Below are 21,088 nucleotides of genomic sequence, written 5' to 3'. Positions count from 1 at the left end.
GCATATAACTTCTTTACTAAGTGAGGAAACTGCTTAAGGGAAGCTGGCTTTTCCCATTCTGCTCTAACCTGCTTTTCAAAGTATTCTGGAAAAGGGAAGACTTGTTCAGAAGCTTCCCCCCTGGGCAAGAACTCAGAATTACCACTGGTTCTTGACTTAAACTTCTTAGATTTAGCTACCTTGACTTCCTCATCAATAGGGCCCTCCTCAATTTCTAAGGCTGAAAGCGTTTTGGCTAGAAGAAACTGGTAATCTTCCTGATGGAAGAAACGACTAGCCTGTTCAGGAATTTTAACCTCCTCCTGTTCCTCCTCAGAGAAACATTCCCCCTCTTCCCTGTCTTCCTGGTCAGAGTCAGATGCCATAGTCTCGAGCTCTAAGGATTGGGAAGACTGCACTGGGGCCTTTCGCGCTGCCTTAGTGGGCCAGGAGAAAGAGCGGGGAGGGTCTGCAGGAAAGGTTGATCCTTGAGGGAGAAGCCCCAGCCGGGCGCAAAAGGAGCCCATTTCCTCCTGCATAGCTCTTCTAATAAAAAGCATAGCCTCTGGATTCAGAGGGTTGCCCATTTGTACATTACCCCCGTCCTGGAAGCCTTCGATGCGCGGTTGCAGGTAGTTCCGAGTCTCCGGAGTGCCTGCTCCTGGGGGTTGGAAGGTCTGAGAGCTACGCTCCGCACTTCCAAAATGGCCGCCGCTGCTTGCTGCCGCCCCGAGGGACGTAGCCTGGGCCTTCATTACGCGCCGTTTCTTGGCGCTGGCAGCTGGCTCGTCTGCGGCCGCGTCAGGAAGGGCGCGAACAAGCCGCAAAGGCAGGTCGGCTCCTTCGACGTGAGTCGGCGCTGCTAGAAGCGCGGCGCGCGACTCTCCCTCCTCGTCCGATAAGAAACCGTCCCTACTACAGGCCATTCTAAAACGACCCAGAACAAGTTTCCTCGGTAGTCTTTGATCAGCAAAGGCAGAAGGAAAAGGAGGGATAAGTAGATATGGAAAGGAAAGGATATGGAATGGAAATTGAGAAAAAGAAACAGAGAAAAAAGGCTGAGCCTAGCCTTGTGCTGCTGCTCCCTGTAGAGGCAGGAACAAAAACTGGGGGCGGGGTTATTCCGAAGGCGCCAACAGGAAGTTGAAAAAAGTGTTCCTGCCTCCCTGAAGGAATAGTAGGAATAACCCACAGAGATGTCCGACAACCTCTGAGGGAGAAGTTCTGTTCTGACAGAAAATCCTTCAATCAGTCAAATCCAACACCATCCTTACACTACAATTTCAGATCAGTTTCGAGCCTATTTAATTTTTCTTCAAAGGAACCCTGGGGAATTACTTTATGAATCTTTAGGTTCTTCTGGGGGGAGGGAAGGAACCTACTAAAATCAACATGGTTGGATCCAGCCAGCTCTTTGTCCATGAAGGTCCCACAATCCCAAGGATGCCTTCTTTGGGGTGGTCAAACCCTATTCTCCCTTGTTTATTAGTCAAAAAGCTAGCTAGATCCCACCAACAGTTATTTAGGGAAAGCCATGCCTATTAGGAACAGTTATTTTAAAAATCAGAACTTAATTTGTAATGACATGCTCACACATTCATCACTGATGCACGTTGTTTGTCAACATCCAAGAACTGGATATCATGCAACCTTTGCTCAAGTGAGTGAATTTGTATTTTAGTACGGGGCTGCACAGCCAGTCTGGTGTAGTGGTTAAGTGTGCGGACTCTTATCTGGGAGAACCGGGTTTGATTTCCCACTCCTCCACTTGCACCTGCTAGCATGGCCTTGGGTCAGCCATAGCTCTGGCAGAGGTTGTCCTTGAAAGGGCAGCTGCTGTGAGAGCCCTCTCAGCCCCACCCACCTCACAGGGTGTCTGTTGTGGGGGAGGAAGGTAAAGGAGATTGTGAGCCGCTCTGAGACTCTTCGGAGTGGAGGGCGGGATATAAATCCAATACCATCTTCTTCTTCATCCAATGCTGATGTGCAAACAGCTGTTTTAATGTTAACCAAACACCTTCACACTCTAAACTGAATCACACCTTATATATCCCTTCCCCAAACTGATACTGCAAGGAAAGAAGCAGCTTTTCCACTCGCACCAGAAAGGATTATTGGGGAATAGGAGAGCCACCCCTCCCTCAGATAACATGGGCTGTCTTGGCTAAAAACAGCCTGAGAGAGTTGTGGGCTGCCTTCAGACCAGCCAAGGTCCTTGTCTTGAAAATTAAGAGATATATCTAGAAGGCATTACCGCCACTGTAAGATTAAAAAACTGAGGATGACTCCCATTAGCTCCTGCCCATCTCTCTCAATTCCTTGAGCTGTCATGAGGTGGGGAGTGGCTCTTCTTGGCCAAATTCTGGGGAAGATGAGACAGCCCAGGGAGAAGTTCTTCTCTACTGGAGAGCTGGCAGCAGAAAAAGAAATGACCACATCCATAGATGAGAACAAGAGGGTCAGATTGAAATATTTATTATCACAGGAAGTTAAAAAATATTTCACCCACAATTCTGCTTTATCACAGTGCAGAAGGCCCTTACCATTTTCAAGATTCGCATTTTTTTACATATAAAGAAGCATTTATGCACAGTCTTGTATACATTCTGAGACTTAAGCATCTTTTGACCTCATCCCTTTTCTCCAGAAACGGACCATGTTTTGCCAAGAGGGCCACAGTGATTTAGATCCATTAGCGCACCACATGCACGTTAACGCAACAGTACTTTTCAGGCTGCTGAAGTGTGCCGTGGGCCAACAAGAATGTGACTTATTTTGCGCTATTTGTGGCGTAAGACCGACACATTCGTGCCTGTGGTGGGAGGCAGAAAATCAGCACCAGAATCAAAGCAGATGGCTATTTCGCTCCGTCTGAGATTAAACTGTGGAAAGTTTTCAGTTCTGCTGAAGCTCAGTAGGTTCTCCTTAAAACAGTAAAATGGAAGTATTACAGAAAACAAATAGCAGGAACTTTCTGAGAGGAGACAAGTGCGGAATAGCGATTCAACCGCTTGAGCGACACCTTCTTCATAACCTGTCCTCGCTACCTGAGCTCTCCCATAACCTCTCTGGTCTGTATCACCGGCACCGCTGCTGAGCCTGCCCGTTCCTCCTAACTAAACTTTCTACTGCTAGCAGGCAATTCTGGCATAACCGAGTATGTTAAGAGCACGGAGAAATGGTTCTGTAATGCCCACGTGCTGCTGTGTTATGTTCACTTTCCAGTAAAGGACCAGTACAAGTCAGAGGAGGAGAGGAGAGATCTATCGAGCCAGATGCAGCTTACAGTAGCAAAACCAGAAAGTAACTGATGTGAGAGCATGTGCAACTTGTAAACACCTGTATGGACACCTAAACGTAAAAACCTGCAGACAGTACTGGTGTCATGAATACAGAAACTAATGAATCACGATACAGCAGATGTGGCTTCTTGTCTCTGGCAAGATGATTACTGCCATGAGGATTCCTGATCCACTGAAGATAGAAAAGGGTGATGCTAAGGGCTCCTTGGCGATGCCCTTTATTGGAGGGGGAAACCACACTAGCCACACAGAAAAGGTACATTCCATGGTGAACACCTCTGACAGGGAACTGTGGAACAACACAGCCTCCAGTCTCCTATAGGGCTTCTGCATAAAACTGCCGCCAAGTTTGTGTGCCTCCAAGACTGGCCCATCGGGCATCTTGAGTTTTTAATCTGCCATTTGCATTTAGCAACAGCTGCTTACAATATAAGGGTGGTGCAAAAAAAAAAAGAAAGTTCCATTTAAGTGATATATTGCACATAAAATCTAAAAAATTTGTTGCAAAGATACAATATTCTCCAAATAGTTAAAATACTTCTACATGTACAGTTAAATATTAATATTTTTAAATTCCCCAAATTACCCCAAATTGATGCACGTAATACTGACAAAAGTTTTAAAACTGGATCATCTACATATAAATTACATTTGTAAATGCATACAATTAAATACCATCTGAATTTCACCAGCCAAGTAGCTGTCAGCAATTTCTTACAGATCAAGCGCCAGCTGGGGGGTGGGGGTGGGAGAAAAAGATCTGCAGTGTTAGACAAAGCACTGGAAAGAGTTAAAGCATTTCAGCTTATAGAGGTAGTGCCACCCACATCCAATCAGAAATTCATCATCTCCGAACTATGATGGACCTACATAGTAAAATGTAGAAAGGCTAAAAAAATTTACAAAAATAAATAGTTTTCAAATGCTTTACAAATTTGCTAGGTTATTTTTGCCACCAAGCATCTTGAGGCTCCTTCAACAAAAGGGAAGAGAGATTTTTTTTGTCTTTTTTTAAATATATCTCTATTTACTGAGGCTGCAAACTCCCAAGTATGCAACTCCAGTGAATGCCAACACAGCATGTAGTCAGATATTAAAAAATAGAAATCTTTACTTCAGAAGATATTTTTTTTCCAAAATTCATGTATCCAAATTCTTTCAAGACAGTTTAAAAATTGCACATTACAAAGTTAGTTCTGCTGGAATAAGGGGATAAGGGGTGTGTGCAAGAGAGACATTCTTTGCATATACCCCAGAAGGACCAAAAAAAAAAAAAAGATTGCACGATTAGTTTAATATACCATTTTACACAAAAGCCAGCCACATTTTTTGGTTTACATATGAGTCTTGGAGAGGTTTTTAAGGACCACTCAAAGATAATGCCTCTGGGTTGCCACTTTTGACACACCACTTTGCAGCTTTCCTCTCCATGGTTTTAATATTCCTCTGTGGTTTTCAATTCAAATGTGGCAGTAGAAGAAAGTATCTTTGGATTTTTTTTTTTCTCAAGGGGTGGAAAGCGTCAGGACCCAACAAGAATCTCCATGATGTGGTCCAAGTCACTCAAATCGCTTCTACAAATCGGGATGTTGCCTGCGGAGGAAGAATTGCAAGAGGAGAAGGTTTTCAAGGTCTCCTCCGCAGGCACTACAGGGGACGGTCTCAGAAGCGTTAGCGAGGGGCAATCAAAATCCGAATCGTACATCGAAGTGTCGATATCTTCAAAGATGTCATCTATAGCCAAGTCTTTCAAGTAGCTAGTGGAGTTTGAAATTTCAAAGGAGCCAAATGCACATTCCACTCCCTTCAAATCCTGCCTGTCATCTTCTGGCCGAAGACTGGGTGTTTCAGGAGCCTTGAACTGATCATCTCCAGGTGCAGGCAAACAGCTGGGTGGGCTCACGTCCTCCATGAAGTCCAAATCTTTCAGAATAGAGGAAATGGCGGATGACATCTCGTTATCGGAGACCATCAACAGGCTATTTTCCAGGGGGCCTTCTACCGGCCGCAGTTCATAACCGTTTGACTCCTGCTGGTTATCGCAAGGGAAAAGATGTAAAGGCATTATGGGCGAATCCACGCTCGTGCAAGCCGAAGGGCTGGCGCTGAGACCGCTGCATATGTTCGGGAGCTGCTGGCTGGTTTCCTGCCTCATCTCCTCCTGAATCTGCCGGACGGTGTTGGCTATAAGGACAGAGCGGTGCAAGTTTGGTTCCACCAGCATCTTGTATGTCTGCAACTTGGCGAGGCACACATTGAGCACCAGCTGCCTCTTGAGCGGGTAGGGCAGGTTTCGACTCGAATCGAAGGCACTTGAGAGGCCAGCCATGTTTTCCTCATAATCACTCAACTTGCGTTTCAGACCCCTTCCCAACATGAACCTGGAAAAGACAAGAGCATTAAATTACTTGATTTGTATAACATGATCAACTGCGCAACTAAAACAGCACTCCAAGGTTTCAACTGATCAGAAGGAAAGCTGGTCAGAGACCCTGGAGAACTTTGGGGGGGGGGAGAGGAGCACCTTATTCTGCAGCCAGGGTGTTGTACATGGCCACAGTTTTTCAGGATTGCAGAAAGCTACAAAAAATAACTCACCACCAGTGTTCCCTCTAAGCTGAGTTAGTGTGAGCTAGCTCACAGATTTTTAGCCTCCAGCTCACACCTTTTTGTCTTAGCTCAGGAAGGATGACCCCAGAGCACACTCATTGATGCAGTCTTAATGCCCAGAGCTCACAAAGGAGAACTTTTGCTCCCAAGACTCCACAGCTTAGAGGGAATGTTGCTCACCACCCAACCTGGCATTCACTGAGAAACAACAGTTTTCTAGCCCTTCACGTAGTCCAAATGTGCTTGGAAGTGTGTGAGCAACACAACAGGAAATCCCAGAACCCCAACTGAATAATATTTCCTTTGGCCAGAGGGTGGAGCTTCAGCATTCTACACAGTTTGTTGCTCCGCCCTGTGATTCGCTAGCTGAGCAAAAAATGCATAATTAGGTGAAAATCAAAGAAAACGTGAGTCTAATTGGTGTAACTTCAAATGATTATTACAGCTTACACAAAGGCTGCCTGTAGTTAATGACACTCGCAACATTGGGAACATTTATTCTGCACACATCTTGGTATGACACCCATTGCAGTATGCCATGTTTTCACACTGGGAACATATGAAATATGGAGGGCTGATGGTCCAGTCTCCTCTCTGGAATAATCTTAGCCAGGAACACTGCAATTGTCATATATTAAAACAGTGAGCACAAGTTTGTGATTTTAATACCAACATTCATTTTCCCGCCCCCGCCCAATGTATACTGTTCAGATAGAAGTTTCCCTGTGCTCCCTCAGGTTTGATCTAAAAGCTGGTTGGACTGCAAAGGAGAAGCTGTTCAAAGAATTCTTTTGATGGTGGCCACACTCCCTCCCCTCTTTTTGCCGCACAACTTGAAAGGTGGACTTTGAATCTTGGCACACACAGGAAGTCGCTTTTGGAGGAGCTGTTAAAACGCACTAGGCTTTTTCAGCGAGCTCTGTTCCAAACACAACTGCTTCCACATCAGTATCTGCAGCATTTTTTTTTAAAAAAACCAAAAACACTCAAAAACCTCAGTGGCAGCAAAGTATTCGCTTGAAACTCCAGACCACAAAATACTTGGGTGAAAGGTTTTAGCAGAACTCTGTGCATAAATTTAAGAACACTAAGCTATCTTGGTGATCAAGCCAAATGGAAAGGAAAACTCCTCAAGGAGGAAACGGACTGCTTCTCTTACAGCAATGACTGGTCAAAGTCCACCATCCGGAGGGTGTGTGAGCAGCACCTACCCCTACAACAACATTCTTTGAGAGTTTTCCCTTGAACACACAGTCCCCAAAAAATCTGCGGGCTGTTGAGTTTCAGAATAAATTTTTAAGATCTGGCACAAGAGCTTTAAAAAGAGAAAGAAGCACACGTCTGGGGAAAGAGAACATGCACACGTTTCTCTTTGCGCAGTTCTTGTGCCAGAACTTCCAATTTCCTCTTTAAAAAAATATATATATATATGAGTGAATGTGGAGGTGTGGATGGGTAGCTGGCAAAGGGACTGATAGAACAATGCAGACAATCTACAAAGTTAACAGACTGTGGCTGAAGTGAATTGTTTGAAACGTTGCACCCCTTCCAGTCCCAAACCTTATATGTACCTCGCAGAGAGAAAAACCAGAATGAAACCCCCAAACCAGGTTAACCAACTTGAGTTTCAGCTTCATCAGAACTATCTCAGTTTAAATATCATATCAGAAGAGCAAAGAAGCTGTAGCGGCAGCAGCTACCCCTTTGTGTTAACACAGAAAGCACTTACTTCTGGTGCAGTGAACATGCAAGCAGATGGCTGTATGTCACAAACACATGTGCATATTTGGCTATAGCTTTTCAGTGCACACAGAGGCAACGATTGTGCAGGTACACAAATAGGAGAAATACATCCCCTGTGACATCACACATGTTCTACCCGTAGTCTGCATGTTATTTCTTCCAGGGAAATGCTTTCCCAGGGAGATAGCGCTAAGCTGCTCACTATGGCATGATGCTCCGGTCTATATGGCCCTACTCATCTGTGGTGTAGTGGTTAAGAGCGGCAGACTCTAATCTGGAGAACTGGGTTTGATTCCCCACGCCTCCACATGCAGCTAGCTGGGCGACATTGGGTCAACCACAGCTCTCTCAGCCCACCTACCTCACAGGGTGTCTGTTGTGGAGAGAGAAAGGAAAGGTGACTGTAAGTAGCTCCGGAACTCCTTCGGGTAGTGAAGAGCGGAGTATAAATCAATTCTTCTTCTATATGATTTGCAGAATTCACCACTGCCTATGAATGCACAATCTGCAGTATAAACAAGGCGCCTCTGCACTTGTGTTTTATTTTGCTACAACAGATTGACACAGCTATCTCTCGGCATCCCACAGTGAGCCCAACGGAAAGCCTCTGTACCAACAGCCATGTCCCTTCCACCCAGAGTGATGCTGACATCATTCTCAGGCCCTATCAGTTCTACTTTTCATGGAATTTCTCCTCACGCTTCCATTCAAATATCCAAGTCGGAGCACTAAGAGTTTCCACCCAAATGTGCTGTCAGCATTAAGGTACCATGGCACGCTGAGCCAACTTCTATGCAAGGGTTCAAAACTCATCTTAAAAAATATTTTACCTTCAGTATTCTGAAGGTGGTTTATGGAGACAAGGCTATAAAGCCATAGCGCTGTCAGGTGTTACAAAATTCTCCAAAGACAGTCTTCAAAGGTCACATATACATAAAGGACCACCTCCTCATTTTATGCAACGTGATTTATGCTTTCCTGTAACTGCGGTGGTGGAAAGTGCCATCAAGCGGCCACTGACTTACGGCGACTCCACGGAGTTTTCAAGGCAAGAGGCAAAAAGAGGTGGTTTGCCATTGTCTTCCCCTCAGCAAGGAACCCTGGACCTCCTTAAGCAGTCCTCCATCCAAGGATTTAGCTTCTGAGATCCGATGGGTCATCCAGGTCACAGCACCATTACCAGAGTATATTTGATTATTAAGATTTGCTAATGCCTCTTATATCTGGGATAGAATTTACTACCTGGATCAGTTGTCTCATTAGCTCAAACCAATCAGAACCAACCATCATTTATAATTTGCAAATGCCTGAGGACGTGTCAATAAGCAACTGCCATTCTCATCTGGACAAGTGGCCACCCTATCCCATACATTCCCTCCCAAAAGTATCCAATCGCTGTCTGTTAAGAGAACTGTGGGGAAATAATGTGGTTTAAAACAGGGGTCCCCAACTCCTGGGCCATGGGTTGTTAACAACCGGGCCATGAGTTGTATAATTATTTTATTATATAGAAATAAAGTGCATAATTGTATTGTTCTGAAACTCCCCCACCCCCCGGTCTGTGGTAAAATTGTCTTCCACAAAACCTGGTCCCTGGGGACTGCTGGTTTAAAAGGCCAGTGAAATACGTGCTGTGCAGATTTACGTTTGGCAGGCAAGTTCCTTCAACAGCTTTAACACAAGAAGAGATTTTAGGGCCATACACATTTGAGACCAAGAGGCAGATTTGCTGAGCAATCCTAAGCAGGTCTACTCTGAACCCTAATATGGTCTATTCAATGAGTCTTACTCCCGGGGAAAGTGTCCTTAGGATTGCATGGAAGTTAAATACGTAGACCCCGCTCGTCGGCTTCCCCTTTTGTCCCAGCACTGGTATGGCCAGCAGAGGCTCAGTTGATTTTTAATGCTTCCCAGCACAGATCCAGCAGCCAAAGCTTCTAACCAAAAGAGGGGATGAATGGTTTTTCTGTGGGTGAGTGGCACAAAAGCCACTGCTTCTGTTGCCCAAATACAGGCACACCAGCTCTGCTGCTTAACTCACCACACAGCATCCTTGTGGAGCTAGCAGAATTGAGCAACGATTAACAAATATGGGGAAACGTACGTAATACAAAAGCATAGAATTTAGTATTTCTAGGAACAGAATTTGGACTGCTTCAGAGTCAAATGAAGATTATGTTCAGCACAAAACACCCTCTATCCCCAAACCGGACGCTTATCCTATGGCTCCAAGGAGTGTAAAACTGCTACATTTATGTATTCAGTTTTTAACTTGATTTTCCCCTAACAGGGACTTATAAACCTTATATAAAGCACATGAACACTGTGAATCTTAACCATAATGACCGCATAACGGACCTGACTTGTGGTATGAAGAAGGGAACTAGCAGGATATATTCAGTACATACCACCACCATTCAAAAACTGGCACAGAGACGACCCAATGGCAAGTTCACAGATCTACTATAAGTGTAAGAAGATAATAGCAGCCATGCTGGAACACACAGACGATCCATCTACTTCCATTTCCTCTTTCCAATAGCGGTCAAGAGCTTGCTGTTTGTCTTAATACTTCTAGCAACGTGCTCCTCAAATTCCTTGCTTCATCACTTTCTTGCATTTCAATTAGACGTTCTCTCAAATTCTCCCCAATCAGGCTAGACGTCCCCTCTCTAAAGAAGGCCTTCTTGTCTGTGATAGTTTCACTGACATTACTTTTTTACCCATCCCAGCACTCCTCAGTAAAACACATTCCAGTTGAGCTTCTGTTATTGTGGCCTGAATACTCTTCAAGAGATTTCACCCTCCGGCCTCTTGCTTTCACTTCTTCTATTAATGTCATCTTTGAGAAACGGCCTCTTGTGAAGTTACATGCAACTGTATTTAGCCATTCCAGGCAATTTACTGCCCATGTTCTCCACAGGTTTGACCACTTCTACCTTCTGCACCAGACCCTAGGTAGCCCTCAGGATCACCCAAAGGGTTCCTTTCCCTTGGAAGAACTGTTCTACGACTCAGCCATTTATCATGTCTAGAAATGTCCTTTGTGTCACAATCCGAATGGACCTTTGTCTGAATGATGTAAGGCAGCTGAAGTCTCCCATTATTGCATTGCTGTCTCCTTTAGCAGTGTATCAAGGAGTTCTTCACCTAGCCTTAGAATTTTGGTCAGCTGGTGATAATGCCTTCCAAGAACTAAGGTACTTTTTAACTCTAGTATTTTCATTACAATGGTTCCCTTTATCTCGCCTACCAATACCACCCACAACACAGCCTTCCCTACTTCTTCTCTACAGTCTACATCCGGGAATGAACACATCCCACTGATTTCCCAAGATCCACCAGGTTTCCAAAATGGCTTTACACCTATGCCTTCTTTTGGTACCAAGCACTCCTGCCCCATCTCCTCCCCCCTTGGCTTGGGAGATTTCTAGAATTGGCATGTATACACCAATACACCCAGTACCCTTTGAAACTGTGTGCAAACCAGGGGTCGTTTTGTAGAAAAAAAGGTGCAGGAGCTCAGTAGCATATCTCATTTGCATATGCCCCGGGATCTGTGTGCAGCGGGGAGAGAACTCCCAACTGCATGCGGACCCTGGCTGGAGATTCAAGAGCTGCGCTCGTGATCTCCTGCTGAATTCAAGCCCTGGCACAGACCATTGCTGTGCACAATTCCCCCCCCCCCCCCCGCTTTCTCATGTATGTTGGGTTCTTATCTGCAGTGATTGTGTGACAGTTTTGTTATGCAGAATGGTGATTCTATATCTTCTCAGGTGATCACATTAAATAAAAATGGACAGAAAGTTTCTTATCACTTTGTGGCTATAACATCAACTATGTATTCTCCGAGCCCCGTTTGCTGCTGTCAGCCAAGAGGGATCACTCCAAGTCACCAGAAGGGTTAACGCGGATTTCTCCACCCCACCAGCCAAAGAGGCAGCAATGTGATTCCTGAGCCATCATACTGGAAGGAGTCACCTGTTCCATCTGTCACAGCAACTGACGGTACAGAGAAGCAGCTGCCTGTGCAATACACACACCCAGTGAGGACTGAGGAAAGTATTCATGCAGAAGAAAACAGTTAAGCCAAAGCCTCCCATTGCTTTTTCCAGGTCACATTTCCTATTCTCTTTCCAAAAGGCCCTTTATGGGAAACTAATGCTGATAAGCTTGCAATTGCTTTGCTGCTCTGTTGCCATGCAAAACTAGGGCTCATCACGTTTTTTTCTAAAAAGCAGTCATCTGCCTGACAACTGATCAGTTAACTTAATTCATTTAACAATTCATTACAAATCTTGGAAGTTTTCAACAAAGGGGATATTGAGGGACCTGAGGAGAGGCGAAAAGCACCGTCCCAAGACTCTTGTGGTTGGAAGCCATCGTTTCAAGATGGAAAGAAAATTGCCATGTCTGAAGTTTAGATTGGAACGAAACTGGAACAAAACCATGCTAATTTTGGACTTGGGGGTCAAACTTGCTGTGGTGGAGGTCTTGTGGTCACCACAAGGATGCCACTATTTTAGAGTTATTTAAAAATGCCACGAGGGCCCAATCCTGATCAGGCCCTCTACACGGTACTCTGCCCACCGCCACTTCTTTTTAAGTGCTGAAAGAGCCGCCAGATGGCAGTGCGATCGTTTGGGCACTTGAAAAGGTATGAGGGAGACATGACAGAAGCACCTCAAAAACTGCCATGCTGCCATTTTGATCAGAGTTGGAGCCTGCCAACATTCTTAAGTGACATCAAATGGTGGCAGCGTCCTCATGGTGGCCACGAGGACACTGTCAAACCTAGCCTGGCCCTATCTTATTTGTTACACTAATTGATAAGATGTGGCAAACCCTCAGTGACTCTTTGAATTTGCACCAAAGAACATCTAGTATTGGTGGATAAGCAATGCGCACAAGCGACTACTGTGTACATGTTTTACTGCCTCACAGGCTTTAAACCACACTACTTTTATGTTTCAGACAGTCAGTTCCAGCAGCCAGTAAATTAGGCCAAGGTTTTGACAAGTACTCCTTGTAAGTATGAATAGCCATTTCAGGTTATTTTCAAACCTCAGTGTTTTAAAGCATTTGTAACTGTTTGTAGTCATAACCAGGGATACATGATGCCTTACTGCAGATTCTGGAGCGCTCACTGCTTATTTTTAACAGAAATTTAAGAGAGCAAGCACCAGATCCCCCACATTCTAAGTCCAAATTAGAAAGCACCACAATGATGATGTGTGAGAATGGCTTGGGGAATTTTTTAGGTGGCTATTCAATTGAGAGATTTCGCTTGCCTTCACCTCCATAGAGTTTAAATTCGAAAAAGATGACCGAGTGACAGAGGTTTATAAAATAATAAACTGGGTGGAAAACGCAGACATAACTTATTCTGCCATAATGCTAGAACTCACAGATAGCCAATCAATTTAAACAGAAACAAGTTCAGAGAGAAAGAAGGAAATGTTCACTCAAAGAGTAATAATTTACTCATGGAATTAACTGCCACAGGATGTAGTGATGCCCACCAGTTAGTCGACTAGCTGACTACACATACTCATTGAGGCTAGGTTAGTCATAACCAGGGCTTTAAAGCCCAGCAGGAACTCATTTGCATATTAGGCCACATCCCCTGGCATCACCATTGTTTCACACAGGGCTTTTTTGGTAGAAAAAGCCCAGCAGGAACTTATTTGAATATTAGGCCACAGCCTCTGACACCAAGCCAGCCGGAACCACGTTCCTGCTCAAAAAAAGCCCTGGCCATAACTAAATGGAACCTCCATGTTCCGAGGCAATAACCTTCTGAATAGTAGCACGGGGGGGGGGGGGGGGGGGACGGACGACAACAGGGGGAGGCTTGGGCCAGAGGCCTCTGGTTTGCTTAAATGGACATCTTTTCTTAAGCAATGCAATTTCCAGAACAATTGGAGTTAACACAGCTCGTTTAGCAGTGTTTCTGCCTGTGGCATAGTAGATGGCTTGATATCTAGAACCCAAGACGGAGGTTAACTGCCGAAGTAGGGTTGCCAGGTCTGTGTTGGAAAATACCTGAAGACTTTGGGGGTGGATCTGGGAGAGGGCGGGGCTTGGGGAGCGGATGGGCCTCAGCATGGTACAGTGCCATTGAGTCCACCCTTCCAAGCAGCCATTTTCTCCAGGGGAGCTGAATCTCTGCCAGTTGGATATCAGTTGTTAAAGCGGGAGATGGCCAGGATCCACCTGGAGGCTGGCAACCCTATGCTGAAGCCAAAGAGGCTGCCTCTTAGCAGGGTAAAAGGTCACCTGAGAACTGCGAAAGAGCTTGCTAAGACTCCTTGGAAGAAAATAAAAAATACCAGTAAATAGCCTAATCCTGTGCAGACTTATGGCACTGCCCCCCTGAAATCAATGTGCCCAGAGTAAGACTGGGTTGAAAAGAGAAGCTGATGATGACTTATGTGGTAATTCAACTGTTACATTATATTAGTTATAACCAACGTTCCCTCTAAACTGAGTTAGCGTGAGGTAGCTCAACAGTTTTTTAGCCTCCAGCTCACACATTTCTGTCTTAGTTCAGGAAGGATGGCCCTAGGAGCAAACTAATTTATGCAGTAGCCAAATCGCTCACTCACAACTTTAATGCCAGTAGCTCACAGCTCTAAGATGTGGAGTCTTGTCAGCAAAACTTCTACTTTGTAAGCTACTGGCATTAAAATTATGAGATACTGCATACGTTAGTTTGCTCTGGGGCCATTTTTCCTGAACTAGGACAAAGATGTGTGAACCAGAGGCTAAAAAACTGTGAACTAGCTCACACAAATTCAGCTTAGAGGGAACACTAGTTATAACTACGTGCACACTAGGTCAGGGTCTCTATCGAAATGTTAAGGCGGCCTCACAATTTCATTATAAAATGCAGAAGCCTACTTCATCTCCCTCATTAATGAAACAGGTGTAGTGCTGACACTGTGCTTTATAACATTCTGCATCCCTCACCTCAGTTACCCTCACAACAGTAAAGTAGATCAGTACTATTCCCCGTGCTAAAAACAGGAGATTGAAGATGACGGCAACATCTCTGCTGTAAGTGCCTTCTCTAGCCTTGGGCAAGGTAAGATTCAAATGACAGCCTCTAGTTTTCAATCATCTTTAGAATTTCTAAAGAGTCACAAACTCTCCAGAAGACCATCCCTACAACATGGAAGTCTTGAATAACCAGTGAATGCTACTGGAAGTGCTAGTACACAGCTCAGCAGCAATTTTATCTTTTGTTCTCTCTTCCTGTTGTTGTTTTTTTTAAAAGAAACCCCTTAGTTATTTGACAAACTATAACCTGGCCCAAGATGTAGGAGTAATAGATTATCAAGCAGAGTTACAGGGGTTTTTTTTTATCCTGGCTGCAGAAAATTTATCAAACGCAGGACATCAACTCAGTGTCGTCTGGCTTTCAAGATGCTGCACGAGGGTACGCTCAGAAGTTGTTTACCAAACCCAAGAGTTCAACAGGAAACGGCTCTTCTGAATGAGTAGATGCACGTTGAGCAATTTCACAGTAAACTTCATTTCTCATCAGAACTTAAATTAACACACACCTTATTTACTGGGATGTTTTGCTTGAAGTCTTAGGTGCTATATCTCCCAAGGATCCCCCCCCCCCCCACTTAGAAGATCCTGCACCTCTCACCAACCAGCCTCAGGAACCTCCTCGAATCTAGATTGCTGCAATGTGCTCTCCCTTGGTCTGTTCCTGATGTTTAAAGTAGCTGCGAGTACTGCATTAATAGCAACAGATCACTGCAAATGTATCATACTGGCACCCCAAGGCGAGAAACAGACAATCCTTTTTATGCAGATAGCAGAAAGCATTTTAAAAGGGAAGGGGACTAGAGCTCATGGTGGCGTGTACACTTGAAGCCAAGAACTTTTGCATTTTTTAGTATTGTTGGAAAGGCTTGCTAAACCTGTTTCATCAGAGATCACCACAGGCCTGTAGCAACAGTGGGGCCTGGGAGGAGCCAGCCCCATCCTTTCAAATCCCCCTTCCAACTATATGGCCCCTCCATTGGAGGGCCTGCAATCTATCTCCTTTGCTCACCGCCACTCTGAACAAGTGGTAGCAAGTGCTGCTGGTCTTTTTGCTTTTTTCTCTTCCTTTCCCTAACACAGCATGCAGAGCAAAGGGGGGGGGGAGAGTCAAGAGGTCTCTGTCTCTCTGAGAGAGGGGCACGTAACAAAGGGGTGGAGGGAGCAGAGCTGCTGTGCATGCCCAGGTGAAGAGGGGTTAGTTTGTGGGACTCAAGGCAGCTTACACAGCAGAGAGCCCTTGGCTGCCAAACCGGGCGGCCCTCCTGGCCCCCCCCCCCAAACAACAAATCCTACTGTGGGCCCCTCCAAACATGAAATTCTGGCTACAGCCCTGGGTCACAATGCAAGAAAGAGTGTCTGCATTAGGACAAGAAAGCCTCCTTCAAACCACTTGCCACTCTTTTAGAAACAAATGCCTTCGTATCCTACACTAAGAGGCTGCTTCTTAATCCTTAGTTTCCCAAGTATTTCTTATATTTGATAGATTTCTATTCTACGGACTTGGCCTAAAAAGATTCCTGAACCATTTCAAGCTGTGGTGGAGACAAGCCCTTAGCGATTAGAATTATCTTGCTTCTGGGAAATATTAGTTTTCTCCATTCTCCTACTTGCATTTGACAAAGGTAGTGTTGACTCTCAAAATCTTACACCCCCCAAATACTGCCAGTCTCAAAGGTCGTACTGGACACAAATCTAGCTCTTGTAGACCTGCACGGCTACCTTCTGCACCTACATTTTATATTTAATTTCATCAACTTTATTCATCAACCATAACTTCCAAAGCATCCTCTGGTAATGTAGGATAAAAAACTCATCTGAGCAGAGAGCAGGGTACCATTCGAGACTCAAACGACAAACAGATCCAACCACCCCTGCCCATGCAGTCTCTGCAAAATGCATGGGTTGGAAGAGAACCTAGATGCAAAATAAGTTTTAGGCTAGATAATAAAATATTGCATGCATTTCCGTTTCCCTTCAAAGTTTCAAGTTTCTCTCCCAGCAGGGGAAAAGAAACACCACAAGGAAACAAGATTTTCCCCTCATGATTGCTTCAAAATTTCAGGAAGCTGTATCTCTGCGCTTACTGTGAATTTTGAACTGGTTATTCACTTAACTAAGGTTTGCCTAAGGCTTAGAAGATGCAGAATGTACCTGGGACTCAGAAAATCAAGCACATTTTCAAGCACAGCTTAATAAAATGAAGATACACAGGTTCAGAATGTAAGAGTAGTTGGTCTAGGCTCGATACAGCAATCCACAAGTCTTCTGCATTTTGCCCTTCCCCCAACAGTCCTCTTTCTGACCACACTGAAAGCTGATTACTTTGTGGAGGTCCTGCAATTCCAGGATGCAACTTTCCTGGGTTCAGAACAAACAGCTGGGTGGAGGGTAAAGCACAAAAAGTCTGTGAAACTTGCGCAAGCAGAACAGTGGATCCTGCCCTCTGCCTGGCCTGGGGCACAGCTTGAAGACACACAATGTAATGAATTCACCAAAATTTGGCAGGCCTGCGCTAAGTCAGTACTATGTGTGGCAGAATCCCACATACACAACCAACAGAAAAGGTACAGTATTTCTTTGGTGACATGCTGACAGAAGTCGCAAGAAGACACTGTTGACAAGGCAGCAACAAGAGATTCCATGTTTAAGAAATCTTGGTTGGAAAGTGGCTGCTTCTGAGAGTTGCAGGATGGCAGACAGCCTACAGCCTTGCTTCAGAGCAAAAAACTCATAACAGCTGAGAGAATTCAAAAGACAAAAAGCCTGGCCCAGTGACTTAGCCATCATGAAAACTTAGATGCAACTTTTCTTCTCATGTTCAGTCACCAGAAGCTAGAATGAGGGGCTGTGAGGTTATTCTTCAGCCAGTCCTTGCCCCTCTTCTCTTAGAACCCAGGGTAAGGGGAGATAACAGATTAGATTTTCAGAATGTAAAGGTGCAAGCTGATTTCCCCAGTCTCGTGCTACAAATTGCAAAACCTCATGATATCACTTAGAGCCTCAACACTAAGAAAACCATGATCATTTTTTCTTTCCCTATAAGGTCCAACTGCAGCCACACGGGACTGTGGTAAGATTTGAGGCCATAATGGGAAGGGGAGAGGAGGTTTAGCCATTCTGCCCCATATGGCTTTGCCATATGAAACAGACATACACATTTGAGCTGCTATTAATCCCCAGAAGAAGGGGAGGAGAGAAAAAGGAATCTTTTACCTTTCTTCACCCCCCAATTAAGAATAATGCAGAGCATGCATGTTTCAATTTTCACTGATACGTTACTCTCAGAGATGTGAAAACCTGGGTGGAAAAGGTTGTTCAAGGACAGACCCACCGATGTTTCCTCAATTTTTTTCCACTTAGGGAGTAGAGCAGTCCACATCTTGAGCAGAATACAACTGCTGTAATTTGCAAGATCCTGAGCAGCTCCAGAATGCTGCTGAGTGGGGCTTCTTGTGTCAATGAGCGCCTGCTCACATACTGTTTAGAAGGAACACTGAGACCCACCCAGCTCTGGACATGTGGAGGAGATTGGAGTTATACCCCACCCTTCACTACCCAGTCTCAGAGTGGTTTATAATCTCCTTTCCCTTCCCCCACAACAGACACCCTGTAAGGTTAGGGGAGGCCTGCGAAGAGCTCTCTCAGAACTGCTCTTGAGCAGAACAGCTCTGAGAGAGTTATGACTGACCCAAGATCACTCCAGCAGTTGCATGTGAAGGAGTGGGGAATCAAACCACATAAGAGTCCACACACTAAACCACTACATCAAACTGGCTCTCATGATTTTAAAAACAGAATGTAGGGCGTAATTTTTTTTTAAAATGTAACACAATGAGATAATTTCTGTGTAATACAACCTATTTTCAGGAATATTTTTAAATATCAGAAATGCTGGCAACAATTAATGTGCTATAATGTATTTTATAATACACTATAGTTTTCAACTATAGTCCTTGAGAGGACAGCTATGGTAAACCTGGGCAGTATAATAAAAAGTAGAGACATCAGCCTGCCAACAAAAGTCCGTAAGAACATAAGAACATAAGAGAAGCCATGTTAGATCAGGCCAATGGCCCATCCAGTCCAACATTCTGTGTCACACAGCGGCCAAATATATATATATATATATATATATATATATACACATACACACACACACACACACACACACTGTGGCTAATAGCCACTGATGGACCTCTGCTCCATATTTTTATCTAACCCCTTCTTGAAGGTGGCTATGCTTGTGGACGCCACCACCTCCTGTGGCAGTGAATTCCACATGTTAATCACCCTTTGGGTGAAGAAGTACTTCCTTTTATCCGTTTTAACCTGTCTGCTCAGCAATTTCATCGAATGCCCACGAGTTCTTGTATTGTGAGAAAGGGAGAAAAGTACTTCTTTCTCTACTTTCTCCATCCCATGCATTATCTTGTAAACTTCTATCATGTCACCCCTCAGTCGACGTTTCTCCAAGCTAAAGAGCCCTAAGCGTTTCAACCTTTCTTCATAGGGAAGGTGTTCCAGCCCTTTAATCATTTTAGTTGCCCTTTTCTGAACTTTCTCCAATGCTATAATATCCTTTTTGAGGTGCGGCGACCAGAACTGCACACAGTACTCCAAATGAGACCGCACCATCGATTTATACAGAGGCATTATGATACTGGCTGATTTGTTTTCAATTCCCTTCCTAATAATTCCCAGCATGGCGTTGGCCTTTTTTATTGCAAACGCACACTGTCTTGACATTTTCAGTGAATTATCTACCATGACCCCAAGATCTCTCTCTTGGTCTGTCTCTGCCAGTTCACACCCCCATCAACTTTGACCGTATAGTCAAAGCAATGGTATTCCCAGTAGTAATGTATGGCTGTGAGAGCTGGACCATAAGGAAGGCCGAGCACAGAAGAATAGATGCTTTTGAACTGTGGTGCTGGAGAAGACTCTTGAGAACCCCTTGGACTGCAAGAAGATCAAATCATTCAGTCCTAAGGGAAATCAACTCAGACTGTTCCCTGGAAAGTCAGATACTGAAGCTGAAGCTCAAATACTCTGGCCACCAAATGAGAAGGGAGCACTCACTGGAGAAGATTCTGATGCTTGTAAAGACAGAAGGCAAAAAAAGAAGGGGACGGCAAAAGATGAGATGGCTGGACAGTGTTACAAACACGAATTTGAGCAGACTTCGGAGGATGGTGAAAGACAGGAGGGCCTGGTGTGACTTTGTCCATGGGGTTGCAAAGAATCAGACTCGACTGTATGACTGAACAACAACAACATAGTTTTCAATGTTTTCCAAATTATTCACTTGATACTCAACTTTGCTGGCAGCCCTACTCCGTCTAAATAACACACTTCCTTTTATTCACAACACAATTTGCTTTTAATTTCAATTCCTCCCCTGAGATGGAAAAATTAAGACACATGTTATAAGGCATCACAGTGTGTAGCAGTTTGCAGCTCTCTCAAGTACTAGGTCTTGACACATACTTTTCGTTTCCCTAAGTAGCCCAAACAGTACAATTTTATATGCTAAGTTATGAATTATGCATTTTTTGCCATTTAAGAAACATATGCTTCAGCTGGATAAGAAGGTAGTGCATATATTTCCATTTTCCTCAATATATGTTTTAATTTTTTTTCCCTTAAAAAACCCAACAACAGTGCAGTGGGGGAGATCTGGTTCTTCCCCTCCCCACAAATATATCCAGGATTTCTATTTACATTCTAGTTATGCCTCTTCTCCTCCCTTACACCTCAGACTGATCCTAACTGAGGATCCCCAAATAGCCGGTATTTCCCTTTTAGAATCCTCTTACAGCCTTAGCAACTGGTTCATTTCATACGATTGTGAATTCTATGGATAGCCGACTTGCCTCAAACAGCAGATGAGATGGTAAACTTAAATCTGGACTGTACCACTTGGAACTGCAGATGGAGAACCACATGATAGAATGCATCTCTATTGGGGGGGGGGGGACCATCTTCCTTCTTGATATTTAGCTTCTATGTACAGGGATTATTTTTGAACTGAGCACCTACATGCAATATGCAGCTCTGTCCAGATGCAGGTTCATCATCTCATCTGCTTTTTCTTGAGAACTAGGCCTCAATGATCAATTTGAAGGTGAACAGATCAGTCATTAAAGGAAATGTCTGAGGTGGGTAAAGCTAGTACATAACCATTCTCTCTTTAACAGTAACAAAATATGAAGTCATAACCACAGCAAATTCAAATTACCTTTATCATTGCAAGGCCTTCCATTATCGTTTATTGATCTAGGTTCAGGTGTGTAGCCATGTTGATCTGAAGCAAGAGATCAAAGTTTGAGTCCAGTGGTACCTTAAAGACCAACATCTGTTTGTGAACTCTTGTATTTGTATGCTAATATGCT

General features: G+C 44.3%; 1 protein-coding gene across 1 annotated transcript in view; it reads right to left on the bottom strand.

Annotated features, from left to right (window-relative positions):
- Positions 1–2,438: 2,438 nt before the first annotated feature.
- Positions 2,439–21,088, bottom strand: part of LOC132589303 (SERTA domain-containing protein 2-like) — a 35,797-nt gene continuing 17,147 nt past the window's right edge. The window contains exon 3 of the mRNA XM_060262011.1: positions 2,439–5,662. Within this exon, the coding sequence (XP_060117994.1) occupies positions 4,804–5,658 (855 nt within the window). The 5' untranslated portion in view covers positions 5,659–5,662 and the 3' untranslated portion in view covers positions 2,439–4,803. The remainder of the gene's footprint in view (positions 5,663–21,088) is intronic.

This window comes from Heteronotia binoei, chromosome 21 (genome assembly GCF_032191835.1).
Source record: "Heteronotia binoei isolate CCM8104 ecotype False Entrance Well chromosome 21, APGP_CSIRO_Hbin_v1, whole genome shotgun sequence".
In the NCBI taxonomy this organism is placed as follows: domain Eukaryota; kingdom Metazoa; phylum Chordata; class Lepidosauria; order Squamata; family Gekkonidae; genus Heteronotia; species Heteronotia binoei.
Note: the sequence above shows the minus strand (reverse complement) of the source record. Positions and strands in the feature narration are given on the sequence as shown.